This window comes from Austrofundulus limnaeus, unplaced genomic scaffold (genome assembly GCF_001266775.1).
Source record: "Austrofundulus limnaeus strain Quisiro unplaced genomic scaffold, Austrofundulus_limnaeus-1.0 Scaffold99, whole genome shotgun sequence".
Classification (NCBI taxonomy): Eukaryota; Metazoa; Chordata; class Actinopteri; order Cyprinodontiformes; family Rivulidae; genus Austrofundulus; species Austrofundulus limnaeus.
The window spans coordinates 392,564-415,305 of NW_013952501.1; the positions used below are offsets into that span (position 1 = coordinate 392,564).

General features: G+C 40.0%; 2 protein-coding genes across 2 annotated transcripts in view; one reads left to right on the forward strand and one right to left on the reverse strand.

Annotated features, from left to right (window-relative positions):
* Window positions 1-498: 498 nt before the first annotated feature.
* Window positions 499-9,403, forward strand: ncapg (non-SMC condensin I complex, subunit G). Its single transcript, XM_014013229.1, has 22 exons — window positions 499-568; window positions 800-915; window positions 1,396-1,620; window positions 1,892-2,120; window positions 2,257-2,402; window positions 2,483-2,567; window positions 2,705-2,897; window positions 2,977-3,126; window positions 4,280-4,420; window positions 4,522-4,645; window positions 4,815-4,898; window positions 5,248-5,436; window positions 5,534-5,644; window positions 6,004-6,123; window positions 7,061-7,294; window positions 7,374-7,555; window positions 7,633-7,798; window positions 7,898-8,065; window positions 8,418-8,541; window positions 8,743-8,790; window positions 8,917-8,986; window positions 9,072-9,403. Exons 2-22 carry the CDS (start codon window positions 808-810, stop codon window positions 9,196-9,198), a joined length of 3,024 nt encoding a protein of 1,007 aa, XP_013868683.1. The 5' UTR covers window positions 499-568; window positions 800-807; the 3' UTR covers window positions 9,199-9,403.
* Window positions 9,404-11,496: 2,093 nt separating this feature from the next.
* Window positions 11,497-22,742, reverse strand: part of lcorl (ligand dependent nuclear receptor corepressor-like) — a 19,883-nt gene continuing 8,637 nt past the window's right edge. The window contains exons 7-8 of the mRNA XM_014013230.1: window positions 13,731-18,646; window positions 11,497-13,636 (exon numbers count right to left, since the gene is read on the reverse strand). Of these exons, the coding sequence (XP_013868684.1) occupies window positions 13,629-13,636; window positions 13,731-18,646 (4,924 nt within the window). The 3' untranslated portion in view covers window positions 11,497-13,628. The remainder of the gene's footprint in view (window positions 13,637-13,730; window positions 18,647-22,742) is intronic.

A 22,742-nucleotide genomic window follows, 5' to 3' on the forward strand; every position in this document is an offset into this window, starting at 1 on the left:
AATATTTCATACAACCATCATATCCCACAAAAGAGCAAGTTTGTTGTGCAACAAAGCTGATTCTACAAAGTGTGACTGGATGGAAAATGTGTAGGCATACGTTTGAGCATACAGTAGTTTACACATTATAGCTATAAACACAAAAAGCAAATGTTCTTTTAGCTTGGATGTAATCCAGACTCAAACCTTGAAAGTAGTTAATGAGATATTTGAAAATTTGGCAGTGTCTGCCTTGCTGGTGGAATTGGAACCAGAAAATAAAATATTCTATATTATATATACTATATATATTGCATTACATATATCTATATGTAATATAAAATAAAAAAGCATTCATCCAGAAAGATTACACAGTAAAAATGTTARTTATTTAACTAAAAGTGCAAAAAAGATAGGAACAAATTATTTACTTTTATTCAACGCTGTTCATTGTGGAGCCATAGTTCCTACCCTCCAGTCCAGCAGGTGGCGTCGCGACAGCCGCTAATAAATCCGTAGAAGAAGAACACGTCCCTTCCTCTACGGTCAAATTTGAAAACAGGCGCTAACAGCTCACCACAACAAAGAGGTAACTTTAACATTAACTTGGTTTCTTTAAAATAGTACGAAGTCTCATCTGTTACTATTATAAAATGATATCAGAGTGTTTATAATAATGAAGTGCGTTTTACAGTTTGTTAGCTGTCTTAGCTCCGGTGGGAGTTTGGTCGATGATGGGTGTGCTAACACTGGAGACACGTAGTTAGCAGCTTCTTCTTGGAAAAACGTCATTTAAAATATTTTGTGCACATTTTTAAAGCTACCAACATGACTGCGGACAATGAAATGGACATTAAAGAGACCTTTCAACGCTCTCAGAAGGGCCACAATAACAAGGCAAAGCTGGTAGCGAGTCTGAAGAGCCGCTACGACAAGGTACAGCATGGTGATAATGTGGAAATACTTGCAGTGTTTACATTTGGTTTTTCTATGTAGTTGAATTGCAATGCATGATTTGCTTTTCATTTGTAAGATTTAAGGGTTAGATGAGATTGACAAACTTCTAAAACTCTATTGCAGCATCCAAAATTAGTGTATTATAAATATTTAGTTGTTACTGAATGAAAATTGACTCTACGTTTACTTTTTTATGCTGAAGTTAGAAAGCTGCTTCCCTGTTGTGAAAAATATGCTGCCACAACAAACTGCTCGGCTTTACTATAACTTAGGGAAATTTTAAGTTTTGTTTCTTTTAGAAGCCTTTAGATTTCAGTCATCCAGGATAGGAAAATAAAGCTTGACATGCCTGAACCTTGTTAGAGCATTTTGTCTTAATTTGTAAGTTTAATCACACTTGCCCCCAATGATTATTATCGTCCACTTCCTACCAATAATCACACATTCTGTCTCCTTCAGCTCGAGGACAAGACTCTGTTCCATGATGAGTTTCTCCACTACCTGAAGTATGCCATGATCGTCTACAAACGCGAGCCTGCTGTTGAAAATGTGATCGAGTTTGTTGCAAGGTTCACAGCAAGTTTCCAGACTCCACCTAAAACAGAAGAGGAGGACGACGAAGACGAAGAAGAGGAGGAGGACGATCATCCATTTCTAAGTTTCATCTTCAACTTTCTGTTAGAGGTATAACACTATATGCATGAATGTAAGGCARTTCTTTAAATTCTTTATAAAAATTCACCTGTTTAGAAATAATGATTTTTGACTTACCAGTCATTTTCTGTTTCTTTTATGATCAGTTTATTTCTTCACTCCGGTACTTCCTTTCTTTTGGTTTTGCTTGTTTGTTTATTTCTCACACCTTATTACTCATGTCCACCATCATTCCTGTATTTCTCACCTGACCCTTTTTTTCTCTCTCAGCTTCTTTGATGTCTTTTTTTTTTTCTTTCAGTCTCATAAAGCTAACAGTCATGCAGTGCGTTTCCGAGTGTGCCAGCTGATAAACAAGCTGCTGGGCAGCATGGCAGAGAACGCCCAGATTGATGACGATCTCTTTGATCGGATCCATCAAGCCATGCTGGTTCGAGTCACAGACAAGTTCCCCAACGTGAGGATTCAGGCGGCTCTAGCCATGGCCCGCCTTCAGCAGCCTAAGGATCCAGAATGTCCAACTATCAGTGGTTTGTTTTGGTTGCTTGAAGGGCTTGCACTCTCAACTTGCTCTTAAATGATCAGTGTTTATATTTCATACGTATTTTGTGGGGCTTTTTATCTTCTTGTCAACTCTATCACATTCAACCTCTCCTCTCTTTTCAGCGTATATGTTAATTCTGGAAAATGACACCAACGCCGAGGTGCGACGTGCTGTTCTGTCCTGCATTGCAATGTCACCCCTAACCCTTCCTAAAGTGATCAAACGCACTCGGGATATTAAAGAGAATGTCCGCAAGCTGGCCTACCAGGTAGCCATAAAATAAGTAAAATATTTATTTAAATGCAGTTTTTTGTTTGTTTATTTCACATGTATATTTTTTTGTAAAAGGTTCTTGCTGACAAAGTTCATATTAAAGCTCTGACCATTGCACAGAGAGTTGGTCTGTTGCAGCAGGGCCTCCATGACACCTCAGGTAACATTTGTAGAAGTTGTTACTCTGAAATAAAACTATTTATTGTGGGAGTTGATGTTAAATTTGCAATGCAGGTTTTTTTTTATTTCCCCCAAGATTTATTTGTGAAGTTGCTTGACTGGCTGGTTGTTTTGTAGATGCAGTCAGAGAGGTGGTTTGTAGCTGTCTMCTGCCGGCCTGGCTGCAGCGGCTGGATGGTGATGTCATCGAGCTGCTTCATCGGCTGGATGTGGAGGATTGTGCAGAAACTGCGATAGAAACCCTGAAAGCCATCTTTAAAAGCATGACTGCTGAAGAGCTGCTGCAGAACAGGGAGCAGCTCGACAACAGGTCTACTGTCACACTTCACTCTGTCACGTCACTGATTAAACGTCTGATTCTTAGATAATAACTCTGTGTTTCCTTATAGGAAACTGATCCCAGTAGACCATCTGACTTGTGAAAATGTGCTTTACTGGAGAGCTTTGTGTGAATTCATCAAGGGTAAAGGAGATGATGGGGATGAAATGCTCGAACAAGTGTTACCAGATGCTTCGACTTACGCTGACTACCTATGTGGGTAAGAAAAGACAAATGATTTTACTACAATTGCAGAGTAAACTTGGGGCAAAGCAACTGATCAATTAGTTCTGTAGAAAAAAAGTGCATCGTTCAAAATGGTATGTCTGAATAAAACGGGAATCCACTGGATTTCCTCTTAAAAACTTTATTCTCAATCTTCTGACTCCAATCAGGTTCTCAACAGGCCTCAGCGTAAGGCCTTGGACTGAAAACCCAAAAATCTAAGCAGAGACTCCAAAACTAACAACTTATTTCTACTATAAAATGAATTGACATAATATATTTCTCTTCCTGGTTACACCCCTGGAGGTGTTGCCTTTTACATCAGACGTAGAACGCAACTCATTTTTGTTTAGGCTAAAAGAAAGAACACATGATAAGACACACACCACCTCTGTCTGCTTTAACCTTACTTGCAATGATCAGAAATTATAAAATACAAAACTGCACCTAACATTCAATCAGTTACAAAATTCCCTTCAGGTCTATAAAAACATTTTATATTCTGATATTCTATACAACCTTTTCCATTTAGGTTTGCCTACATAAACTACTGATATGCTTATAAAAAAATCTTTAGGGGAAAAATACTGATTATCATGCTGATAAAGAAATCAAATAGGAGAGAAAATAAGCCTAAGACTGAAATGTGTTGTAGGTAGTTGATGTTGTTTTTAGTTATTTTGTAATATAGTGAAAATCTAATTTGTCATAATGTGTTGTCTCCATGTCTGAAGGCAGCTCGTATTTTTTAGAGGAACTTTTCTTTGGTATTGTGTGGATTTCTATGTAATTACTGTATTTATTCATGTATAACACTTGAAATTTAACCCTAAAAATTATCCATGAAGTGAGGGGGTGGTATTATTCATGGGTTATGATTATTAGATTTTTTTATGCTTCTTAATCTATAAAAAATGATGATCTTATTGTACATGAATAAATATGGCACTTTGACTTTACTTTTTTTGTCATAAAAGCATTTAATCTTTGAACTTTGGAAAAAGGTTGGTATTTCTGACTTGTGTTTAGGAAGTAATTTATGATGCCGTACTGCCTTCAGTGCTGAATATAACGACCGTGTTGAGCATTCTTAGCTGCAGCTCTGTAAGTTGTGCACCTGTTTGACCTCCTGGTTTTGGCTGTTGTAGCTATCTAAAGGCGGTGCCTGTGATGTCTGAGGAGCAGAGGGCTGATTTTACCCAGCTGGAGCTGGTCATGACCAAAGAGTTCATCGCACAGCAGCTCATCCATCTCATRGGTTGTCTTGATACCAACGAGGAGGGAGGCAGGTGAGGAGAGAACAGTTTGGTTTCCTCTGAGAATCAGATTTGACCAAATATAATCAGCTCATTTTTGAGTTGTGTTTGAACTGAATGTCTTGTGTTTGTAGGAAGCGTGTGCTGGCTGTCCTGCAGGAGATGCTGGCTCTCCCTCATACCCCATCCTCCTTGATCTCCCTGCTCACTGAGAAACTCCTCGCCATCATCCCTGATGACCAAAGACGCATCCAAACTGTAAGATCCATTTTGAAATATTTTCAGACTTTTTTCTTTTTTTTTCTTTTAATCACAGTAGAATTCATGAAGTGATGTATGCATCTTATTGTTTGACACGTCTGAAAATATACAAGCGTCTCATTTCAGCTGCTGTTTGAGATTCAGTCAGGATGGTTTTATTAAACAGGTGGCCGAGATCATTTCAGATGTGAGAGAGCCCATCATCAGTCAGCCAGTGGATGAGAACGAGAGCCGCCGACAGCAGGTCCAGGTGGGCAACACACGAAAGAACTGAAGAGTTTTACTTCTCCCTTTGTTTTCTTCACCTTTTCAAAGCTCTGATTTATATCCAACTTTCACAGTTGTGAGACTGTTGGAGGCCAACTAAATGCTAAATGAGTCAGACTTCAACCAGGTGTTGGCTTATATTTGTCCTGTGCACCTGGTGCCCTGTTCCTTACATTTTCAGTGAGGCATGGTGAATTCATTTCTGCCTCAGCTATTATCATTCCTGTTAATGGAGGCACAGTTTCCTAATTTAGTAGTGGAGTGAACCCCAATCAAGAAATAAATATTTTTTCTTGCTGCCTCAAGTTTCCCTCCCAATTCCTTCCCTCTAGCTTGCAGAGGTGAAGGTACGTGTCCTGGAGGCTAAACAAGCTCTGGAGGACTGTGTTGCTGCTCAAGACTTTAGCCGAGCGGCCGAACTCAAAGACTCCATTGCGAGCCTGGAGGACCGCAGGAACCAAATCCTCCAGGAAATCTCAGAGAGCAACCAGCCGACTGACAAGGGGGTCCGAATCGAGAAGGTAGGCAAGGACACAGAAACCATCACCTGTGTCTTTTAATAAAATTTACTCAAACGTATCTTTCATCATTATGTGTATTTATTTATTTTTTTACCAGAATGACCCAGAGACTCTTCTGAGGTGCTTAACAATGTGTGCTGAACTGTTGAAGCAGATAAACGTCAAGACTCGAATTGGTCCAACCATTAGTGCCTTAATGTCCTCACTGGTAAAAGCCTGCACTGCCATTTCATTCATGCTAACGTTACTAAGAATGTACACATAAATACTAACTTCAGACTTTAGATGCATCAGACAAAAAGATTTTGTTATAATGTGACGTTTTAAGCGCATTTTATTTATTTCTTACAACTTTATTGTAAAATATTCACTCAAAAAGGCAAAAAGAACTGAAAGTCAAAAATGTATCAGTTTTACTTAAATACAAATTTGTCTTCAAAACATAGAGAAAACAAGGCCATTCATCTGGATACAATAGATGTTTGGAAAACAGGTTCATGAAGTGAAATCTTGTTTTTATGGGATCCTAGTAGTTTGTCATTTAGTTTCTTCCACCTCCTCTGTTAGATTCTGCCCTGCATAGCAAATGCTCACCCTGCTGTCCGCAACATGGCTGTGGTGTGTTTGGGAACGAGCACGCTGCACAGTAAGGAGCTGGCCAAAACCCACATGGTTCTGCTGCTTCAAGTGAGTTCATTACCTCCAATTCATTCGCACAATCTTCTGAAGAGGAAATACATGACCCAGCCWTTTAAATTTAAACCACTGCTATAAGATGATCTACAAATGTCAAGTGTTGCTATACAGTAAACCAATCTATTAATCTATGAAGACCTGCTTCAGTTGGTATTGGACWTCCCTTGGTTATTCTGCCTCAGGGTTAAAGGGATCCATGCTTAGTTGTAWCATTAGACTTTATTTAATAAACARATGTTTTAACTGTAAAATAAAGARMGTAAAAATACTGTAGGATGTTCAGTGTTTATCATTTTTAAYCTAAAAGTTTAAATATAATGTTAGCTTTAGCGTTAGCCCCGACGCTATCACTATATACAGTATATGTATWAGCTCAGCGCTACACATTCTCCTCTCATCACTGAGGTCCTCCATCCACATGACAGAGAGGGGAACACAAGAATGACTCAGTCTGCAACTGAAAATATGGATGGAGGCAATATAGTGTCGGCGCTAGCACGAAGACTAACAGGCTAAGCTGAGGTTCTTCTTCCATGAAGCAGCTCTGTTGTCCTCCATCCATATTTTCAGTTACAGGCTGAGTCATTTCTACCTTCTCCTCTCTGTCAACGCTCTGTGGTTTCATTTAAAAGAGCCAATCGTCAGATATTGTCCAGGATTAACCTTCAGAGTGGATATAGCTCACTCATACTGATGACCTATCCATGTCATCATTTACCCAGAATGCTTTGTGTGTAAATAAAATGGCTCCATCCGTGTTAAAATATATTTTTAAAAATTTACAAAACTAAACAGTCTACAGTATTTTTACAGTCTTTATTTTACAGTTAAAATAAATGTTTATCAAATAAAGTCTAATGTTACAGCTAATAGTGGATCCCTTTTAAAAGGAAAGACCTATGTTAGGATTTGTGGATGTGTTTCTCAGATTGCCCAGCTGGACGAGGTGAAGATCCGCATCAGTGCTCTGCGAGCCATCATCGATCTGCTGCTGCTGTTTGGCTTCCAGCTGCTTTCCGAAGCGTCCACTCAGGCGACCCAACCGGCCCAATTACCTGACGAGCAGGACAACGACATGGCACCGGCTGAGGAGAAGGGGGCTGTTCAAGAAGACACTGCYCAGAGTATACTCACCATGCTTTCAGAGTTCCTGGACAGCGAGGTGAGGCTGATCACAAACACTGTGTCTCTTGTTGATTCAAGAATTTTTTTTAAACGATCTTTGTGTCAAACGTTGTCAGCTGTCTGACCTGAGGACTGAGACGGCAGAGGGCCTGGCCAAACTTATGTACACGGGTCGCATCTCCAGCGCCAAGCTGCTGTCCCGCCTGGTGCTGCTGTGGTACAACCCCGTCACCGAAGACGACACCCTCCTGCGGCACTGCCTCGGTGTCTTCTTCCAGCTGTACGCCCGCGAGAGCAGGTGCCACGCGCTGAGAAATGTCTCCAGCTCTTAGATAACCTAAATGTTTCTGATCTAATGTACGGTTTGTTTGTTAGAGCTCATCAGGAGGTGGTGGAGGAGAGTTTCCTGCCAACGATTCGAACTCTGCTGAACGCCCCGGTTACCTCTCCGCTGGCTGAGGTGGATATCAACAACGTTGTCGAGCTGTTTATTGACCTCACCCGGCCGAGCGCGCTTTTTAAACCTCCGACCAACACGGAGGTAGGAAGCACCTCCTGAGACCTGAGCTCAGATAGATGTGAATTTGATGTGTAATGCAGCTCAAACTGATTGTTGGTGTTTGTGCGTGTGTGTCCTCAGGAGGGGTGTGTTCATGACTACCTGGCAGTGCGCATGTTTGGAGAGATGCTCAAAGACCCCACTGCCCCTGAAGTTCGTCTTTACACTAAGACTCTTGGCAACCTGGAGCTCAGCAGGGACGAGACCATCAGGGAGGACCTGCAGACTCTGCTGCAGCAGCTGGTCCAGGTTCATACACACTGGAGAGAAAAACTAAAGTGTGAAGTATCTCTGTTAGGTGCTTTGATCTCATGAGTTAAATACACATTTATTTTAATAAACACACATGACTTGTCCTTAAAGTGCTGATTCTACTACACAATTTGACGCTTTGTTCCATACACCCAATTTCAAAACAAAAATAATGTTTTTAAAAAGAAAAATCCTAAATCATCCAGATTAATTTTGTGGTTTATAAATCTATAAGTGCTTTCACGGCTGTTTAATAAATGCGATTTATTGCTGGGCCACAGCGATGATCAGCTGAACAGAAAAGACTGCAGTGTTTGACTTTAACGCCTCCTGTTTTCATCTCTCTCAGGTGGTAAAAGATCGTGTTTGCCTTCGTGCTCTGGAGAAGATGTTGCATCAGCTGACGGACTCCAAGGAGCAGACGGAGCTGTTCAATGAGAGCGCTCTCCAGCCACGGGATGTCAACGCAGACGGTACGTCCTTACTCTGCACCTGTGTCCCACATTACCCTCCTATTTTTGGATTTACACACAACGCTTGTAAATTCTGCATTTAAAAGTGGGTTTTCTTACAGAAAATTGCCACGTGAATTTAAAAACTATTACTCCATTTCGGTTTGTCTGTGTAAGAATTAATCTTTAAATGCTGAGTCGTGAACTTTGTTTTATTTCCAGAGGTTGCAACAGATGATCCATCCAAATCTGTCAAAAGAGCTAAAAGAGGTAACATGTTCTGTTTGTTCAGGTTTTCAGAGCAGAGTTTTATTTTTAGAGCTTTTCTCAGGTGGCTGAATGAAGGTGACTCAGCACTGGGAGGTAGCCTGAGTGTGTCTGTGTGTGTTTGCACAGGTCAGAGGAAAGGCTCCACTGCCAGAAGCAGCAGAAAACCCAGCAGGAGGACAGAGTCATCAGAGGAGAGGTGAGCCAGGACATTTTAATGCAGGACTCAACCTTGTTATTCTGATATTTTACCTATAAACTCGTGGCTTTTGTTTCGGCTGCAGCGATGGAGAAAATGTTCCTGAGTCAGTTCCTGTGGTGCGTCCATCACGGAGGGCCAAGACTGCAGCGCTGGAGAAAACAAAACTGGACCTCAACCCACTTATCAATCAGGAGGCCAATGTGTCCTAAAAACAAACACAAGTTGTTTGTGTGAATGAAAAAAATATTTTTGCCTTTCATTACAGTTATAATCTGATAGTTAAAATGTAAAATTATTGCAGAACTGTCTCAGTAAATGTAACTTAAACACATTTCTGACAAAGCTCATCTTATTAGTATTTTTTTTTCAATTTGAAGTTATATTTTAAGTATTAAAGTGAAATATATTTGGAAATGACTTTAGTTCTTTCATTATAAAAGTTGAGCAAAAAAAACATTTTAGTATGGTTATGTAAAGTTTTAGATAAAGGTCGTGTTTAAAGAACAGGACCAACATGTACAGTGGAGGAATATGTATTTGATCCCTTTTCCCACAACTTGAACATTATAATTTTAAGGGTGGGTTAATTTTTGCAGTGATAAATGGAATATAAAAATACTAATCTGGAAAATTACATTATATAAATTTATTTGCCTTTTGCAGAGAGAAATAAGTATTTGATCCCCAACCAAACATTGAGTTCTGTCTCCTACAGACCAGATGCTCCTAATCAACTCGTTACCTGCAATAAAGTTCAGTCCATTTATCATTAAAGWCAGCTGTTTTAAATAATCACCTGTATAAAAGACTCCTGCCCACAGACTCAATTAACCAGTCAGACTCTAACCTCTAAACATGAGCAAGAACAAAGAGCTGTCTGAGGATGTCAGGGACAAGATCGTAGACCTGCACAAGGCTGGAATGAGCTACAAAACCATCAGGAAGATGCTGGGTGAGGAGGAGGCAACTGTTGGTGCAATAGAAAATGGAAGAAATACAAAATGACTGTCAGTTGACATCGATCTTCATGCAAAATCTCACCTCGTGGGGTTTCCTTGATCATGAGGAAGGTGAGTGGTCAGRCTGGAACTACACGGGGGAACTTGTTAATGAGCTCAAGGCAGCTGGGACCACAGTCACCAGAAAACCATTGGTAAAGCCTGCAGTGCCTGCAAGCTCCCCCTGCTCCAGAAGGCACGTGTAGGCRCATCTGAAGTTTGTCAATGAACACCTGGATGATTCTGTGGGAGGTTTTGTGGTCAGATGAGACAAACAGAGCTCTTTGGCGTTAACTCAACTCGTGTTTAAAGGACGAGAAATGCTGATTATGACCCAAAGAACACTGTCCCCACATAAGCATGGAGGGGTCTTCRAGCATGACAATGACCCAAAACAAGAGTGGCTCAAAAACATTTAAGGTCATGGAGTGGTCTAGCCAGTCTCCAGACCTTAATCCCATCAAAAACCTAWGAAGGGAGCTGAAACTCCAAGTCGTCAAGCGACAGCCTCAAAATCRTACTGAGATGATCTGCAAAGAGTGGACCAAAACTCCTCCTGACGTGCAAACCTCATGTGCTCCAACAAGGGTTTGTCCACCAAGTTTTAAGTCTTGTTTGCCAGAGGGATCAAATACTTCATTTCTTTCTGCAAAATGCAAATTAATTTCTACAATGTAATTTTCTGGATTTATTTATTTATATTCTATCTCTTACTGTTAAAATTAACCTACCTTTAAAATTATAGACTGTTCATGTCTTTGTAAGTGGGCAAACTTACAAAATTAGCAAAAGATCAAATTTCCTCGAATGTAGATCTACACCTGATCAGGTTTTGGAACCCATCCAAGCCAACATGGCTGCCACAGCTGTAGCCAACACAAAAACGGCTATAATTTAGTACATTTTACAGAATGTTATGGCAATATTTATTTAATAAAGACAGAAATACYTGGTCCAAGAATGAAGGTACTCCGTGGGATGATCAGCTGAGTTTTATTGCAACAACAGGAAACAGAGAACCTGGCCTGTCTCTGTGCCTCTGCTTCTCTCTGTCACTGTCTCTCCACACTACTGTTGAACACTGTCTCGAGAGGCCCCATATATGTATTAACAAACACCATTATGTCATCTTAGCATGATTTGATACAAGGTCAATGGAAAACACAAAGATAAACACAAGTGATATCTAAGAATGACTGTTGTTAGCAAATCTTGTTCTGACTTTAATCATTCTATCTGCAGATGAACAGCAAGTCATGAAAACCTAGGTCATTAAAGGATATCATGAATTACTTGCTTAAACATAAAAGTATTAGATCCATTACACAGATTATTTGCTCAAATTTTACATTAGTAGCAGGGTCTTTCATATGTTATAGTTTGACCAAAATGTCTATACTTCCTCCATATCAACATACTGTATCTTAWTTAAAAGTAGGGGTGATATGCATTTCAATAAATGTTTCTTGGGTCTTTAATTTGTTAAGTTTGAATAATACTACACACAGGTTAGTTGAAAAGACTTTTTATTCATCCAGTTACAGACACTTYTTTGCCTCTGTAATGGCAGTATAAAATCCACAATAAAAAAAAAAAAAAATCAGCAGAGCACCAAGTTTATCAAACAGGACTGAGGTTCATATTCTCCCTCAGACAACATGGCAACAATTGTAACAAACATAAAAGAATAAATAAACGGTAGTTAGAAATTATTCAGAACAGCTTTAACCTAAAACCAGAACATGTCAGGTCTAAAAGTTGAAATTCAGGGGGAATAGACCAATTATAATGTAACTCGGAGAATTAAAATCCATTCTCAAAAATTTCAGAGGTCTAGACCCACAGAATCCCCCTGGAATTCCCACCTATGGCAGGAGAAGAACTGATTTAAAATTAGTGTTTATTCAGTCAACTCTGATCTTTAACACAACTGAGAAGCCAACAAGCTGTTAGTGCAGCCCCAGTGAGGGTAAACATTTGTGCTGCAACTTATTAAAAAAAGAAAAACATCTCCCACCTGTGTATCCACTGAATAATGCAATCAGGATAAATTTAATGCTGTGATAAAATTAGTTTTTTAGCTTCTTTGAGGAGAGGGAACACAGGCAGTAGAGCATTTATTGAATTAGTTTTTAACGTACTGAAAGCTGACGTAACTAAGATCACACCTGTGCCTACAGGGTCTTAATATCTCATTGCTAACGAAACAGGTGAAGTAAAATCCCAGGCCATTGGTGCTTGTGTACATCCATTTGTCAACAATAAAATCACTTTGACATAACGAGAAATAATCTGGGTTTGTATTGCACCAGAGACGATGAGGGTTGGTACCGGGACACGGGATGTGCAAAACATGAGAGGAGGAATCTAGAGTGGGGTTAATAATCTCAAACTAGTGCAAGAAGTTCATCTGGCAGTGAAAAAAGCAACAGTAAATGCTGTGGGTGAAAATGAGACACTCATCTGTTAAACAGACCCCCTCAAACCAGTAAAACAAAATATGTTCTGAAGCGATATAATGGAATTATTTTAACATACAACCCTGTTTCTGTGGGGTAAGAACTTGCAGTTTGGTGTAAAAAAAAATGCACTGTTCAGTTTTGGTATAAGTTAAACCACTGTAGGTGAAGATGGTGCTCAGATTGGAGCCATAAACAAGTCATCATAGATGGGAAGATTTAAATAATTCCTTCATTGAAAGTGTCACTGCCATTAAATCAAACTAAACTTCCTCTTTTAGATCAGGATTCCCAAAACTATTTGTTAGTTGACAACATTAGAGTTCAGTAGAGGCACAACTCAAACACAGTGCTTCTTTGTGACAGTATTTGGGTGCGGTAAAATAAATGATATCAGCCAAGATGTCAGTAAGAGAGACTTGTTGACCTCCACAACTCTGGTTTATTCTTCAATAACAAATTGTTCCTTGAAGGGTTTTACTCTCACACTCGCATTATTCATGCATTTACAAAAAGAAATAATTTGGGGAATCCTAACTTAACTGAAAGAAGCAAGGTTTATTTAGTCTGATGTAATGTCAGACAGTGAGAACAAATGGTTGTTTTTTTTAATACATTGTATGGCTTACACACACTGTAAAAAAAACAAAACAATGGCTCGGATTTGAAAGTTTAACACTAATTTTACCCTTAACTTTAACATAAAGCAAATGATTAATTAGAATATTAAGAGGGTTAAGGTAAGACTTTTTTATATAAATAAAGGTTAAGGTTTGGAGTAGGAGTGTCTTAAAACAGTAAAAAATAAAAAATTTAAGTTATTTAGAAGTTGCTTTAACCTTCGTAATGAGGTGTTTTCTAGGGGAGAAAACACCTTTTTAATGCAGTCAAGCTTTTCCTTTCCCTCCAAAGCAACTTGAACAGGGCTCACTTTATAAAAATCCCATCAAAACTCCGATGTAATAAATTGTTCTATACACATTCCAAAGGCAAGATGACAAAAAAACAACATGTTCAATATGGGTAAAAATAGTGCAACATCAAGCTTTTAAGTTAGACTGCTACATGAGTGCTGAATGAACTAAACCTTTGTCAGAAGGTCAGTCCAGGTGGTCAGCTTAATGTCCAAAGGCACCACGTTAAACCACAGTCCCATTTCCAGCAGGCAGCCTCTTGCTTCATTTAGTTTTCTGTRAGAGTAAAGAAAAAAATAGAAAATTTCCATCTTGAAACTTTATCCAAAGCTAAAGTGTTCAACATAAAGAAATAAGAGTAAGCTCTTACCAAACACAAAGTCGCACCATCTCGGCCCCGTCAGGCCCCGCATTCGCGATTGTCTCAACAGTTTTGCTGGTGGTTGTTGCAACTCAACCCCGGGATGTTTGAGTTTGCTCCTCTTCCTCCCCACTGGAACTACATCCTGCTCCTGGGCTGATTTAGGTCCAGAACCCGTTGGTTCTCTTGAGGCAGCCCTCGTCTTCATGCTCATTTTTTGTTCACTTCTCACAGCTTTAACAACTCCTTCCAGTTCCTTCTCCTTTCCTGCATAAAGGTACGCCGAAGGCGAGCCGTCGTCCAGTGTCACAGTACAGGAGTCCCACTCCTCGGCTGACTCGTTGCCTGGAGAGTTAATCTTCCTGAGAAACACGCGGCATTCCTTCAGAGTCTCGGGACTCCAGGCTTTGGAGGAGAGCTTCTGCCCCTGTTGAACATCTACATGCTCCTGAGTTTGGCTGCCAGAAGAGGAGGGAGGACTATTCCTGGCACAGTCTGAGAACAGAGCTTTTGCTGATCTGTATGATGCTTTATGGTTCGATTGTAGTCCAGTTGCTACGAGCTCATTTGAGAAAGATGTTTTTACTTTAACTTTTTTCTTGTTTCTCTGCTTCTTTTGCCATCTTTCCCTTTCTTTCTGGGTCAGAAATCGTTTTCTTGCTCTACCCAGAGTGGCCCAAAATTTACTTGACAAAGTGCATCTCCACCACATGACTCCTCGACTGCGTTTGCTCACCGCAAAGCTAGAAACAAAAAGTTGCCGTCTGACCTTACAAACCCTTCTCTTCTTCCTCAGTCGGCGCTGAGCCTGCTGATGCTGCAGAGGACTCTTTGGAACAGTCTTGGCAAACTTCTTGATGTGTTTGCGGAGCCGCTCTGCCTGAGGACTCTGGCAAACACTAGTTTTATTGGCGGAACGGGGGAAGTGCATAAGTTCATAAGGATTTCGGGAGCTTGCCTTCTTTACAATAGCCAGAGACTGTGTCTCTGTGGTCTCCATGAACCAGGAGCAGATCTGCCGCATGCTACACGACCTCGGTTTGTTGGGCGAACAGTCGAACAGCGTACGAACCACTGAAGATTTCTTCGACTTCCTGGTAAATGAGTTGTTCCCTTCAGTGTCTAGTTTAGAGTTAAAGGCTGGTCCTTTGTCTCGTTTATCAACAGAGTCTGAGACCCATGTGTTGGAGATGACCCGTATTCGCCTGGCAAGCTCCTGGTTCATTGTCTTTTCCTCTGCTGATGGTGCCCACCAGCGCAGCGTCTCCTTTGGGCTAAAGATTGAATCTAATGACACCCGTGCCACTTTGCTCAGATCTCGGACGACGATTTCCCTTTCTTTCCCACAGACCTGTCTTTTCTCCCTTGAAGTTTCAGCACCACTCTGCTGCTCCTCCTGTTTCCTTTCGTTGCTTGCTTTGGTCAGCAGAAGTTTTTTAGAGCGGCGCAGCAGAGCACTGCTGCAACTGTACGATCTAGATGTGGAGGTCGCAACGGCGTGCAGGAAGTGTATCGAGGGTTTTCTCTCCCTCATTGAGTGCCGCACTGCTACAGGTGGACTTGCCAGTTCAGCTGGATTTTTTGTTGTTTCTAAAACCTCAGTTTCATTAGTTTTGTTTGATAACTGACAGCTGATTGAGCAAGGCTCTGTTGCAGACTTGAATTCTGGTAGGAGGGCTTTCTTTGCAGCTTGTGTTTCAGATGACTGCGCAGTATCTTTATTCATCTGAATTTTGCGCTGCCGAGGTGAAACTGTAGCAACAGTGACTGAGATCCCAGAGATTTTAATTTTTGCAGGCCTCCCTGGCTTCCTTAAGGGTTCATATTGTTCCCGCTTTTGATATTTGATGTTGGTGTTYGATTGAGGGACACACTCTTTAACAAGACTAATAAGATTCAACTCTGCTGAGCCTGTTTTAATGGTACCTGAGCTACTGTTAGAACGATGTATTAAAGTGGCCAAGTCCCTCTCATTTTTTACAGCATGGCCTTTCTGCAGCTGGTCAAAACTCTCAGACACCATTCGTATGTTTCTCCTTGAACGACCATACAAGACAGTTATTTTGAGGTTCTTGACAACGTTATCCTCATGAGATGAAAGAGACTCTTTTTCATTCAGTGGTTTTGCCTCAACAACAGCTCCTACAGTTTTCTGTTTAGGTGGACGACCAATGGGCCTCTTCACTCTTTGCTCCGGCTGTGGTCCCAGCTTCTTTGGTCGGCCTGGACCCCTTTTTGGAGGAGTGGTTTCACAGAGAGAGGGCAAGTCACCTGATAATCGCTGAGACTCTGGCTCAGACAAACGCTTAGGTGGAGTACCATCACCTGATCTTCTAATCTTAGGTGATGAGGTGACTGACCTGGGTGAAGATGAAGACTTTGGAGAAGAGGTCGGTTTTGGAAAAGATGCCGACTTTGGAGAAGAGGTCGGCTTCGGAGAAGAGGCCAACGTCGGTGACGATGCCAACTTTGACGGTGAAGAAGCAGGTGATGTACGTGGGGTTAAAGGGTTGATAGGTGTGAGAACTGACTTTACTGGTAATGCTGCACTCCCTTTGTTCTGCCTTTTGTGCCTCGGAGGTGTTCCTGACCATGAAGACTCTTCACAAGGGTCAAAAGGTTCTGCTTGTGAAGTAGAACCATTACTGGCTGATTTGAGACTGTATTTAACTCCTTCTTTGTCTTTTACTGGTGTTACAAACATGAGCTTAATTGGACTTATGAACTGGACTTGGGGAACAAGAGGAATATCAACACAGGCTGACTCAATATTGTTATCATCTAATGAGCTTTGGTTATTGTTTGAAACCTGCAATTTTTTTGTTGATGATCTTAGTCTTCTAGCATCAGTTTCTTTTTCGTGACTATGCTTTTCCAAAATTGCCTTTGTCATAGTTGAAGTTTCAGCCAAAACATGGCCCAGATCTTTTGACTGTGTGTGTGATGGTCCAGGTGGTTCTTTTTGTGTTGATTTAAAAATAAGTTCCCCCGAGTCCTCATTTGAAGACAGGGGGGCTTCATTTCTTGACTTAGGTTGGGCATCATTAGCATCTGCATTTTTAAATGGAGAAATGTAACATGTAATGAAAGAGTTAAATCGCTGTGGAAGGACTATTTTTCTTGCAGATTTCCTTTGTGCTCCAGAATCATCAGACTGACATTTTTCAACTTCTCTAACAGAACTGTGTGTCACATTTTCTGGTGTATTGCTCGTGTTGCTTTGAACTAAAGAGGTTTCTTCATGACTCTCATTACTTGACACATTTCTATGCTTACAATTCACTTTGCAAGGACTWGGACTGTTTTTGGCATGTTTGACAGCCACCGCTACCCCGTCTGTTTTTACATGATCGCTTTGTGGGTCTGGTGTTTTATTCCTGTTCTGCTGCTCAGATGGATGCTGAGTATTAGAGACAGCAGGCTTGTTTTGCCCCTGGAATATTTCTCCCTTTTTTCCCTCCTCCTTTGCTTCTTCGGTTTTAGTTTTAGACATATCTTTTATGAAATTTAGGTCAGAGGAAGCGCCTGATGTGGTTATGGAAACCGCTGCATTTTTCACCCTTGCTCTCTTGGCTAGGCCCACCTTGCTTCTGTTGCACGATGGCTCAAGCATAGCAAGCTTTCGTTTTATTTCTAAGTTATGCCTTCTTGAAGAAGCATCATCGGCAGGTGWTGCTAAAGCATTTTGAATTTCCCTCCGCCGTCGGGAACGTGTATTGGGTGACTTGGGCTCTCTGTTATCGTGGCGGTTAAACAGCTCTTTAAGGTTGTAGTCACTAGCATTACCTGTGTGAAGCACGGTGGTAATGATTTCAGTTATATGAGCATCACCATTAAACGGTAGGCTCTGACTGGTTGATGGAAATTGTGACTGTTCCTTCTCAGAAACAAGGTAAGCTGTGGAAACTAGTGTGGGGTCCTTGTCCAGAGGTGTGATAGTCTCCAGTTTCTGACTGAAGCGATTCATAACATCTTGGAGTAAAGTCCCGCTTGGGTTCTGCTCTGCCCGGCTACTTTCTGCAGTCCTACACTGCAGCTCCATCTTTGCGGCTGTATCCAGATCTGCAGCCATGCAACTCACACTAGCAGGACTGTTTTTAACCATTAGATCAGCTTCCTCGGTCTGTCTGAGGCGAAAGAGAGAAGGTGGCTTTTCACTGGTTTTCTTACAGTCATCTGAGGGAATAGGGGAAAGAGGGGGAGGAGAGGGGCTCTGCTCCCTGTTTGGGGCAGTCCAACAATAATCCCTCTCTTTGAAATCTTTTTCTTTTGTATTCCTGGCTTGTGTCAGACAGACATGGGGTTGACCAAAGGAACAACAGTGGGTGCTGTGCTTATAAAATACAGATGAGCAGTATTTGGGGGAGGATGTACAAGAATGGGGCAGAGGAGTGGATGCAGATAAACTCTCTGTGTTGTTTCTGTGGCCTGCTGCCCAGATCTGACAGGAACTGCAGTGTAATCTCTTGGAGCATGGACCAGAATAAGCTTCCACCCTGCAAATCTGCATGCAGCCACAGCTTGAGCCTCTCTGACCTTCACTGTTACAGACTTTAAAAGGATGGTGGTAGGTGCAACAGCTAGACTTGGAGTCCCCTGGATGGTACCCAACACTACAATGGCTGTGATCACAACCACTTGAAGAGCAGCACACGTTGATACTTMGAGATTCATTCAATTCAATAGAAAGGACTGAATTGGATGATCTTTCCTGTGGGCCCACACCACAATGACAGCAGTGAAATTCATTCTGACCAGCACATCTATGATTAAGGAACATGTTTTCCTGGCTAGCATGCTTAAAAAACTGGTACAGCAAGGATCTGTGAGCTGGACAAAGAGAATGCAGAACAGCATCCAACGCAGAACTCCTCGCCCCTTGTTGTCCCACTCCTCGTTCTTCTGGAATTGATGACAGCCTGCAACTAGATATAAATACAAAATTTGGATTTAGAAGAATACTCAAAACTTAGCCTAGGTTAAAAAACTAAAAGAACAAACAACTAATATAGGTTTACCCAGACTTCTGACCATACCACTTTAAATTGTCTTGGACAAACTAGTCTCTTATAGTCTCTTATAGTCTGATCTGAAATTAATCCTGCTTTATCTTTTATTTCGAAGTCCTGAAATTGCTTTCTTATAAATTACGCACACAGTTACAGAGTTAGCTAACTAAGCTAAATAGCCTTTTTTATCTAAACCCAAATAAAGGGATTAAAGAAACAATTATTAGAAAACATTTTAAAATGTGATAAAATCTCAATTAAAGATTATTTATTTTTTAAATACTACTACATTTTGAATGTGCATTTTTTAAATTTATTTATTTTTTCTTTATTTCAACCTTTTGGAACTGTCTGGTCAGCAACAAGGGTTGGGCAATATTGACAAAAATGTATTGCAAATACAAGTAGCATAGCAGATAATGATTAATATGATGATTAGTAGATGACAACTGCACTTGCATGTGGCCGACGTTGTAGCCTTGGTCCACATTTTCTGGCTTTCCTCGTGTTCCAGTTTACGCTGGTGTTTCAGGTGATTAAACAAGTACATAGGGGTTAGGTGCTCCATGCCAACTTCGACTATTGGGCTCACATGCACACTTGATAGTGATAGTGTAGATGCACACAAAAATACGTCATTACATAGCACTAATTGCAGTAACTGCAAAGTAGCAAATATTAATTGCTGACAGTTTTACTGATGATTAATTGCACATGAAATGATTTTGCCCAACCCTACACCATATAAAAAGCTGCAAAATATAAATATACACATTTCTCAGTGATGTCATTTCTTTTGGAATTTTAATTCCCAAAGGACACCCTTCATAAAAAATAAAATTCAAACAGGAATATAACTGAAAAATCATTTTAAAATATCCATGACACTTTTGCATGACACATTGTTTTGTTTGCCATTTTCTCAACTAAATAATGTTCATGTTAGTAGGTAATTGAATGTGTGCTGAATCCTGCTTAAAGGTCACAAACCTGTGAGATACTACCCTTAAAAGAAAAACTTTTTTAGAACACGAGTATCATCATTTTGACCCATATAAATAACTTTTTTACAGCAGACATACTTTGCAGCACAGAATAGTCTTATTACCTATCATTTTGAAGAGACATTTTGTATCACATTTTAATAAAAATCCAGAACAGCACAGGTAAATGAAGAAATTAGAGAACAGTTTTATTGAGAAGCTGCTGAAGGCAAATGACATTCTGCTGAAAGCAGGAGGAACYATTGTAGAAATGCACAAAGGCACTGTCACATCGTATGACAGTGTTTGTTTGTTCAACAGCACTTTTGCCAACAAATAGTTTAAGAACACCTCCCAATATTCAACAGCCAACAGATTATAATAGGGTAATAAAGAGATAGCATTAAAATATAACCAAAGTGAATGAGGACTTAAATGTATTTAATTACACTTAGTATCTCATTGAAGGTAACGTTACATTCTGTAGCTTTATTTCTTTTTATTTTGTTACAAAGATCAAGTTATTTTTCTAGAACCACTTTAATAACCTTAGAGGAAGAAAATGCTTAGACACAACAGTCAGGATTGTAAATTCTGGACATTAAATAATAAAAGCTATTCAAAAGCGATCATGCAAATGTAGCAACATACACTGAATCAAAGTGCATCAATACAAAACCAAAATCACTACAAACAAAAAATGCCCATTRTGTTTCACAATTAATAAATAATTATGCATCAACAAGACAAAACGGGGTTTTACAAAAAAAATCTTATAGTGCAATAACTGATTTATGCATAAATATAAGATTTATATTAAGCTGCTTAACTGATATCCCAGCAGTTTATCCCCTAAGAAAAAACGAAAAAAAAAAAAAAAAACACCTCAAAGCCTAGGCATGTTAGCTTAATAAATAAAACAATGTGTTTCTACTTTTCAACAGATCTTTGAACACATTTACACTTGATCTTTCAGCCCTTTTCACACATGAACTGATGTTCATGACTAACGGCAGCAGAAAGTGTTGGTGTCACATGAATGACATTCTTTTCTGTCATTTCCCACGTTGAGCTTAGCCTTGCTCAAACGAACCATTAACTAGTTTATCAGGTCAAATTTAAACTACTTCTCTAAAAGACGTTCAAAAACTATCTACAACAAGTGAAGTGCGATGATTTTTWAAAATTTTTCATCCACTGTATGCATATTACACAACTATTGCACACATGGTATATGAAATATCACCGATATGACAAGTGCGAAAACTGACAGTCGTTATGAGTCTTGTGTGTGAAAAGGGCTTTGTGATTCATGAAAAATACTCCTCAGAGTAGGAATATTAATGCACTAAGTAGTTGCTGGAGACAAATGAACCATGCACTTGTATAAACAGAAACATTCAGGTGTTTTTGTAGGTCCCACAGTTTTAAAAGATTAAAATGTCACCAATGTGACCAAAAATAGCTGTGAAAATACAACAGCCTAGAAACTACCCTCAAATCATCAAAGATACATCTCAAAAAAGCAGCAAATCTTGTAAATTCAAAATTCATCAAAAAATGGCTTATTTTGTATTGATTAGTATTAGAACTAAACAGTTGTTGATGGCTATAAATTTACACTTGGTCGTTGTTCCTACAGAAACAAACAGCTTATAAGTGTTCCTAAGCAAACAGAAGCTCCTACAGAAGCAGACGAGTTCCCCTAGACAGAGAACTTGACGTGAAATCTGACACTGGACAAAAAAAGTTCAGAGGTATATGTGACAATGAGGTTAGAGTGTAAGAACACATGAAACAGGCTGGCATAGCAGCAAAATAAACTGAAGCAGCTTTGTTTGGCTAACCCTGATGTGCTGCTTTGGTAATAGCACTATTAATGAAAATAGGCCCGTCTGAAAGGCCGACGTGAGCGTAGACGCCACATCTAGCATTTTCAGAAAAAGCAGCTTGTAAGCCTAAATAGCATTATGACCACACCAACAACTAATTACAGAACCTTAAACTAATGTAGCCTTTAGTATCCGACACACCCGATTACACCCCAAACCCTATACATGCAACAAGTCTACCTTTGAGGCTCATGCACTTTACTGCATCTTTGAACCTTTAGATGATATGAGTGTTTGACAAAGGTCCACCACGGTTTGTCAAAAGAACAGTCCAGAAAAGTTAAGCAGCAGTCATGTCTGAGGTTAGCGGTAATACAGCTACAGTAGCAGATTTAGTAAATATGTACGAAAGAAAGAACATCTTTCACAAGCAGTACACACACAATAAACATTTCCAAGCTCATTGGTGCACATTTTGATACATGCTGCAAGTTTGCACTCAATATAATGTTCAGACTAGCTTGCACAAAACTAGAGAGAAACCACACTGACAAAAGATGGCTTTAAACTAACCTCTTCAAKAAAATTCTTAGGATGTCGCCACCACAGCATGTTGTACTGTACAGTTTCTCAGTTTAAACAGTTTTAGAACACTTTAATGAGTTATAATGGCTATAAGTCACTTGGTAAAACCCAGAGATAAAAAGCTGCAAATTACAATCATAATTTCTTTAGCTTGAAATTTCTAAAAAACGGGTTCAAAACCCGAACCACAAAATAATCCAACAGTTACAACAAACACAAGATATACTTTGTTAGGGATGTGGTTAACAAATCTTTCACAGCTGATCCTTTGAACAATCACAGTTAGCTTTTCTTTGTTAAAAGGAGAGCTCTGCACAATATAGCGTTAAAGCCAATTAAAATAATCCCAGAGGGTTAAAGGATAGTAGTGATATTTCATCTCATTACATTAGGGGTGTCCCGATCCGATATCAATATCGGATATCGGTCCGATATCAGCCAAAAAACGAGTATCGGATTTTATCGGACTGCATAAAAAATGTCCGATATCAGCGCTCCGATATTAGCAGTCCGTTCCAGCAGTTCACTGACTCCGCTCCAGTGTTTCTATCCAGCAGCGCTTGGCTCCTGCTTGTAGGGGATATGCTGTTTTGTCGATGTTATGGACAATGC